This window comes from Carlito syrichta, unplaced genomic scaffold (assembly GCF_000164805.1).
Source record: "Carlito syrichta isolate Samal-C Ts95f unplaced genomic scaffold, Tarsius_syrichta-2.0.1 Scaffold302083, whole genome shotgun sequence".
NCBI classification, from domain to species: Eukaryota; Metazoa; Chordata; class Mammalia; order Primates; family Tarsiidae; genus Carlito; species Carlito syrichta.
The window spans coordinates 256,185-264,855 of record NW_007246179.1 but is presented as its reverse complement, the minus strand read 5'-3'; the positions used below and the strand labels follow the sequence as shown (position 1 = coordinate 264,855).

At 39.4% G+C, this 8,671-nt stretch overlaps 1 protein-coding gene across 2 annotated transcripts in view; it reads right to left on the bottom strand.

Moving 5' to 3' along the window:
* Positions 1 to 307: 307 nt before the first annotated feature.
* LOC103258363 (zinc finger protein 841-like) overlaps positions 308 to 8,671 on the bottom strand; it is a 12,481-nt gene continuing 4,117 nt past the window's right edge. The window contains exons 1-3 of one of the 2 annotated variants that reach the window (XM_021711345.1): positions 2,409 to 2,786; positions 1,162 to 2,300; positions 308 to 1,077 (exon numbers count right to left, since the gene is read on the bottom strand). In XM_021711345.1, the coding sequence (XP_021567020.1) occupies positions 367 to 1,077; positions 1,162 to 2,300; positions 2,409 to 2,709 (2,151 nt within the window). In that variant the 5' untranslated portion in view covers positions 2,710 to 2,786 and the 3' untranslated portion in view covers positions 308 to 366. Of the gene's footprint in view, positions 2,787 to 8,671 lie in introns of those variants that run through there. The other variant, XM_021711344.1, reaches the window with a different exon arrangement.

The window sequence follows — 8,671 nt, the reverse complement described above, 5'->3', positions numbered from 1 at the left end:
GTTTCAGTCTTGATCTCTAGGTAAAAGCCTTAGCACACACAATACTTGTGTGATCTCTCTCAAAGACATACATTCTGATGTCCAGTGAGTTGTGATGCCTGATAAAAGCTATTGGCACACACAGTTATACAACTTCTCCTAGGTGTTAACTCCAAGAAATGATAGAATGGTGATAACGGTTTTGCCACACTCACTTTATTTGTAAAGCATCTCCACTTTCAATTATCTGAAGATTCACAAGTTTTGACCTTTGAGTAAATGCTTACCACACGTATTACATGCCTATGGTTCCTCTCTAGGATGTATATTTTTACATCTGCTGAACACTAGTTTGAAACTATGCGGTGTGCACTGCATATGTAAGTATCATTTGGCGAGCGAAGCAGTCACAACAATGTCTAAAGGCCTTGCCACATTCAGTGTATTTGTAAGGTTCTTTCCAGTATGTTTTGTCTGGTGTTTAGTAAGTCCTGAGCGACTAATAAAAGATTTGCCACACTCATTACATTTATAAGGTTTTTCTCCAGAATGAATTCTTTGGTGCCTGTTGAGGCAAGACCACTGCCCAAAGGCCTTGCCACATTCAGTACACTTGTATGGCTTCTCTCCAGTATGACATCTCTGATGGTATACAAGCTTTGACCTTTGGATAAAAGTTTTACCACATTCATTACATTTATAAGGTTTCTCTCCAGTATGCACTACCTGATGATTAACTAGGATTGAGCGCACTCTAAAGGCTTTGCCACACTCATTACATTTGTAAGGTTTCTCTCCAGTATGAATACTCCGATGACGTGCTAGTGGCGAGCGATGACGGAACACCTTGCCACATTCATTACATTTGTAAGGTTTCTCTCCAGTATGAATTCTCCGGTGACTTGCAAGGTTAGAAGCAGAATTGAAGACCCTGCTACATTCAACACATTTGTATGGCATCTCTCCAGTATGTCTTCTCTGATGGTACACCAAGCTTGCCCTATGTATAAAAGCTTTAGCACATTCACTACATTTGTGTGGTTTCTCCCCTGTAGGATTTCTGTGATATCTTACAAGTTTAGAACTTTGGATAAAAGCCTTGCCAAATTCATTACAATTGGAAGGTTCTGCTCCAATATGAATTATCTGATGTTTGCTGAGGCTTGAACGCTCACTATATGCTTTGCCACACTCATTACACTTGTAAGGTTTCTCTCCAGTATGACTTCTACGGTGTCGTGCCAGGCACGAGTAGTAACTGAAGACCTTGCCACATTCATTACATTTAAAAGGTTTCTCTCCAGTATGAATTCTCCTATGAATCGAAAGGTTTGCACTGTAACTGAAGACCTTGCCACACTCATTACATTTGTAAGGTTTCTCCCCAGTATGAATTCTTAGATGTCTTACAAGTCGTGAACTTTCACTGAACACCTTGTCACATACATCACATTTATATGGTTTCTCTCTGACATGGATTATCTGATGTCTAGAGAGAAGTGACCACCAATTAAAAGCTTTGCCACATTCATTGCATTTGTAAGGTTTTTCTTCTCCGGTATGAATTCCCCGATGGCGTGCTAGGGATGAGTTGTGACTAAAGACCTTGCCACATTCATGACATTTGTAACGTTTCTCTCTGGTATGAATTATCTGATGTCTAGTGAGTAATGAGCCCATGTTAAAGGCTTTGCCACACTCATTACATTTGTAAGGTTTCTCTCCAGTGTGAATTCTCCGATGTCTTGCAAGATATGAATTTTGACTGAAGACCTTGTCACATTCATTACACTTGTATGGTTTCTCTCCAGTGTGAATTCTCCGATGCTTTGCAAGATGTGAGGCTTGACTAAAGACCTTAGCACACACATCACATTTAAATGGTTTCTTTCCTGTATGGATTATCTGATGTGTAGTGAGGTATGAGCCCCGTCGAAAGGCTTTGCCACACTCATTACATTTGTAAGGTTTCTCTCCAGTATGAATTCTCTGATGAATTACAAGGCTGGAACTTTGAATAAAGGACTTGCCACATTCATTACATTTGTATGGTTTCTCTCCAGTATGAATTCTCCAGTGATTTACAAGATTTGAATTTTGACTAAAGGCCTTGTCACATACATCACATTGATATGGTTTCTCTCCTGTATGGATTATCTGATGTACAGTGAGGAGTGAGGCCCGATGAAAAGCTTTGCCACACTCATTGCATTTGTAAGGTTTCTCTGTAGTATGGATTACCTGATGGTTGGTAAGGCTTGAAGACACTCTAAAGGTCTTCCCACATTCATTACATTTATAAGGTTTTTCCCTAATGCATGCTTTCTGGTCTTGTCTGAGTAACAAGGGATGCAAAGCATTCCCATATTTCCTAGAAACGTTAGTTTGGACACTAGGAAGCAATCCTTGAAGTGGTAAAATCGAGGAACCATTGTTAATTGTCTTCTCAATTTGATTACATTCATACATTTTCCCTTCAGTTTGAAATTTCTGCAGTTCAGCCAGATGTGACTGAAAGCTTAATCTAAGTTGATTTCCAATAGGCTTATTTTCTGCATCCCCTTGATAATGTCGATTTCTTTTGTGAGGGAGATTGTTTTGATGAGTCACAGGCACTCCTTTGTAATTTCTTTCACTATTTCTCCATTGAAACTCAAAATCATGTATATTTTTCTGGGTTTTCCTGAAGTAAAAATTTTCAGTGTCATGGCTTTCATGTCTTTCCAACATCACTGTCTGGAATGTTTCTACTGCATCTCTGTTCTCTATTGTTGGTAATTCTTTGATCACACATTTAGGAGAGATATCTATACAAGATACAATAAACATGGATTTTTAAATTAATTACAATTGGCAAATAAATATTTATACTAGATGGCAATAAAATTTTCTACCATAATCTGCCATTTTTCGGAATATGGAAGGAACAAAATTGAAGAAAGAGTGACTACATGTTCTTCAAATCAATTTTAGGAAAGTCTAGCTTCAAACACCCCATGACCAAAACACTTATGTTGGGCAAACATATATTAGTACTAAAAGTGTTTTTCCACCATGATCCCAAAGCACATACCAATTGGCAGTAAACAGGGCTCCCTCATATTTGAAGAGAAAAAAGTCATATTTACTTCATATTTATTGTATGCAAATATATGCCAAACCACAGTAAGATATACTATAATGGTAAATATCTACAGCAAATGTGTCTAATAAATAATCCATGTAAATGGCAAATTAAAATTGCAAACCAAAAATAGCACTAAAAAAAATAAGGAAGAATTTGTTTAAAGTTATAAAAACTCAAAACTTTCTGAATGCCTGTTATACAGCTATCTATACCCATGCAGAATAGGCATGTGAATATGAACAAGTGGTGCAGGTCACCTATACTGCATAATACATACTGAAAAACCATTATCTGGAAATCATAATAAAAATTAATAAACATTCTAAGAACCTGTGATAATACCAGCAGGTTAGCAATTAGTATCCATAATATACAAATGTATGGTATGGCATGGTATAATATGGTATTCTCTCTCTCTTTTTTTTTTGAGTTGGAGTCTCACTCAGTGGCACAGACTGGAGTGCAGTGGCTGCTCCCAGCCACCGCAGCCTCGACCTGCTGGGCTCCGGCGATCCTTTTGCCTCAGCCTTCCAAGTAGCTGGAACTACAGGCACGCGCTACCACGCCCGGCTAAATTTTTTTTTTTTTTGAGCTGTAGTCTCCTTCTGTCGCCCAGACTGGAGTGCAGTGGCCGCTCTTGGTCACAGCAGCCTCAACCTGCTAGGCTCCGGTGATCCTTCTGCCTCAGCCTTCCAAGTAGCCGGAATTACAGGCGCACGCTACCACGCCCGGCTAATTTTTTGATTTTATTGTAGAGATGAGGTCTCGCCTGCCCAGGCGGGTCTCGAACCCGCGGGCTCAGGCAATCCACTCACCTCAGTCTCCCAAAGGTGCGGGATTACAGGCTGAGCCACCAAGTCTGGCTTAATTTTTTGATTTATTGTAGAGAAGAGGTCTCACCAAGTTGCCCAGGTGGGTCTTGAAGCCACGGGCTCAGGTAATCCACTCACCTCAGCCTCCCAAAGCACAGGATTACAGGCTGAGCCACCGAGCCCGGCTTGGTGTTCTCTCTTATGCATGAATTAATATTACACAAGCAGCATATAGTATGAAAACTGGAAAATATGTCAAAATCTCTGACTTTTTAAAGTAAAAGTAAGGTAAACACATAACATTATAGAGAATAAAAATTGGGGAAGGAGGCCAGGCTCAGTGGCTCAGCCTATAATTCCAGTACTTTGGGAGCCTGTGGGTTAGCAACCAGCCCAGCCAACCTGAGACCTCATCTGTACAAGAAATAAAAATGAAAACTTAGCTGGGCGTGGTAGCGCACGCCTGTAGTTCCAGCTACTTGGAAGGCTGAGGCGATTGCCGGAGCCCAGCAGGTTGAGGCTGCGGTGGCCGAGAGGTGTCCTACTGCCCTCCAGTCTGGGTGACAGTGAGACTCCAACTCAAAAAAAAAAAATTGGGGAAGGAAATGAGAGATCACAATTATGATTTCATGCCTGCAGTTATGTAACAATCAAGAGAGCAACTCCCTATTTATGCCTCACCTTTCATTATCCAGTTCACTGGCCATAAAGTATACATGACACAGAGATTGTACTTGGAAAATTTATCAATTAAGGTTAAAGACAATTCTGTTTGAAACAGACTGCAAAGTAAACATAAGATACAATGCAGGCTGCTATGGTCTAAGTATTTGTGTCCGCCAAAATCTATAAGTTGAGGACCTAATCCTCAATGTGATGGTATTTGGATGTCTGGTCTTTGAAAGGCAATTAGGTCATGAGGGTGGGGTGAATTTCAGGAGTGCAATTAGAAGAGACATGAAAGAGTCTGTTTATTCTCAATCTTTCTGCCATATGAGGACACTGAAAGAAAACAGCCAGGAGAAACAGAAAGAGGGCTCATACAACAAACAAACAAAACTGGCTGGCATCTAGATGTTAGACTTCCCAGTATCCAGATCTATGAAAAATAAATTTCTGTTATTTAAGCCACCCAACTATGTCATCTGTTATGGCAAGCAGAGCTAAGATCCAGTCAATGGACCATCTCATCATCAACATGATAGAATGCTGATATACCTTATTAAACTAAGAAATGTTTGAGTCCTTACTGTAAAACATATACTGTTCTAAGCTAGTTAACAGCACTAACGTCTTAAAAGCCCTGACATAAATCATCACTATTTTACAAAGACAGTAGGTCCACAGGATTCATGTATGACTTAATTTACACTGAAAGTAAGAGAAACAGAATATGAACCTGGGCTTGCAGGATCAAGCAACATGTGCTTACATACAACTGCCCAAGCAGGCAGCACAGATAACAACAGGTCACACCAAATACTAAGAGCTTAGAAACAAATACTTCAAAATCCAAACCGTGCTGCCAAAAATGTTATTCAGCCATCCCTCATAAGTAATGGTACATGCCATCACCTCCTGCACATATTAATTTAGGCAGTGTTCTGGGAAAGTTGTCAAGTGAATGAGTAAGTGTCATTCCCCACACAGTGAGAAGAATGTAGGTGAGGCGGTCCTGAAAAACAGGGGTGGGTAGGAGTATCAAATTAATATGCTGTTAAGTAACCGTATAGTCTACCCAGATCAAGGTACTATGTTAAAAAAGGCCAGGCTGGAAAAAAAAGCAAGAGGGAAGGGCAAGGAGTAATGGGCATGTGAGAGCAAATTTTGTGTTTGCTTAGTTGTGGGAACATAATTGTACAGGGAATACTTAAAACTATGACTCCTGGCTGGGCTCAGTGGCTCAGTTTGTAATCCCAGTGCTTTGGGAGGCCAAGGTGAGTGGATTGCCTGAGCTTGCGGGTTCGAGATCCATCTGGGCAACTTGGCGAGACCTCCTCTCTACAACAAATCAAAAATTAGCTGGGCGTGGTAGCACACGCCTGTATTTCCAGCTACTCAGAAGGCTGAGGCAGAAGGATCGCCAGAGTTCAGCAAGTCAAGGCTGCAGTGGTCGAGAGCGGCCACTGCACTCCAGTCTGGGTGACAGAGTGAGACTCCAACTCAACAACAATAAAAAAATTATGACTCTTGAAGAAAATAGGAACTGCTTTAGAAGTAACATCATACTGACCCATGCTTAAATATGGGAATTATACTATGGGTGTGGGACAACACAACAAGAGAATGGATTTAAGAAGCAGGCAGAGTGATGACCTGGAAAGAAAGTAGGTTTGCATCTCTTATGACATGTGCTATGAAATTTATCAAATGGAATTTTCTGTGAGTTTTATTTCCAGGCATATACTCAAGAGAATCCCATGTATGTATTTTAAGAGATATGTGAAAGAACGTTCTTAGAGTACAATACTGAAGCAAAAACTTGAAAATTGCCATGAAGTGGAGATGGATGAGTTCATTTTGTATATACATATAGAGATACAATAAAACCTTATTGACAGTACAGCAATGTAAGGAGATTTGGGGTAAAGAATAAAGACCCCTGGCATAATAGGCAGCTATGTATTTGAGGAAACAAAGAAAGAAAAAGTCTAAGTTTACTGACAAAGTCTAAGTTTATATTAATGGAAACATAGTATATATGGAAGTAATCTGTAACATCAAGAACATAAAATTGGAGCAGGTCTATAAAGGAGTAGCTTTTGCATGTGATTGAAGTTGTTATTAGTTTAAAATAAAATATTAAGAGAGTAGTTTCTGTATGTGATTGAAGTTATCAGTTTCAAATAAAATATAAAGTTAAAATGTTTTATGTAATTGCAATGGTAACCACAAAAAAATCTATAAAATACACACACACACAATGGAAATCAAATCATGTCAGCATAGAAAAAAAAAAAACCAAATTAAAAAGACAGTAAGAGAACTGAGGGGGAAAAAAATCTAGAAGAGATATAGAAATCATTTAACAAAACGTCAATCATAACTCTTCCCTAACCGTAATTACTTCAAATGTAAACGGTTTAAATTCCACAACCAAAGAAACAAATTGGCTGAATAAATGAAAAAAGAAGCTGGGCTCGGTGGCTCAGCCTGTAATCCCACGCTTTGGGAGGCTGAGGTGAGTGGATTGCCTGAGCCCGCGGGTTCGAGACCCGCATGGGCAATTTGGCGAGACCTCATCTCTACAATAAATCAAAAAATTAGCCGGACGTGGTAGCGCATGCCTGTAGTTCCAGCTACTTGGAAGGCTGAGGGGGAAGGATCACCGGAGCCCAGCAGGTCGAGGCTGTGGTGGCCGGGAGTGGCCACTGCACTCCAGTCTGGGTGACAGAGTGAGACTCCAACTCAAAAAAAATGAAAAAAGAGGGCCGAACTACATGCTATCCACAAAAGACCTAATTGAACTCTAAAATCACACACAGGCTAAATTGAAAGGATGTCAAAAGATATACCCCGTAAAAGGTAACAAAAAGAGATCAGAGATGGCTAAAATAGAATGAGTCAAAATATACTTTAAAAACTGGTGCAAAAGACAAAGAAAGACATTATATGATGATTAAAGCATTAATTCACTAGGAACATATAACAATTATGAATATATATGCACCTCAATAATATGAAGCAAAATTAGCAGAACTAGAGGGAGAAACAGTTCCACAATAATAACAGGAGACTTCAATGGCCCATTTTCACTTATGGATAGAACAATCAAACAGAAGAAAAATTAAACAAACAAACCAAAAAAGGACTTAAACACCACTATAAATCAATTGGACATAGCTTTTATGTACAAAAACAGCAGGATATAAATTTTCCCAATTCACAAGGAATATTCTCCAGGACAAACACTGGAAAAGAAAAAGCAAGTTTAAAAAATTTTTTAAATAGAAATCATATAAAGTAACTTTACCAGCCTGGCACGGTGGTTCAGTCTGTAATCCCAGCACTTTGGGAGGCCAAAGCGAGAGGATTGCCTGAACCTGGGGGTTTGAGACCAGCCTGGACAATTTGGTGAGACCTCGTCTCTCTAATAAATTATAAAAACTAGCCAGATGTGGTAGCGTGTGCCTACAGTTCCAGCAACTTGGAAGGCTGAGATGGAAGGATTGCCTAGGCCCAGCAGGTCAAGGCCAAGGTGGCTGTGAGTGTGCCACTGCACTCCAGCCTGGGTGACAAGAGTGAGACTCCAACTCCAAAATAAATAAATAAATAAAGTAACTTTCCCCATCATAATGGAAGAAAACTAAAGGTCAATAGTAGATTAGAAAATCAACAAATATGTAAAAATTAACAACACACAGCAACCAATGTCTTAAACAACGAATGTTATCACGTTAGAAATCACAAGGAAAATTAGAATATATATCCTGAAACAAAAAAATGAAAACAAAACATACCAAAACTTATGAATTCAGAGAAAAGTGTTAAAATAAAAAAAATTATGGGTATAAATGCTACATTAAAATAGAAGATCTCATCTGAACAAACTAACTTTACAACTGAATGAAGCAGAAAAGGAACTAAACTCAAAAACCACATAAGAAAATAATAAAGAGCCGGGCTCGGTGGCTCAGCCTGTAATCCTGCAGCTTTGGGAGGCTGAGGTGAGTGGATTGCCTGAGGCTGCGAGATCGAGACCCGCCTGGGCAGCGAAACTTCATCTCTACAATAAATTAAAAAAAAAAAAAAA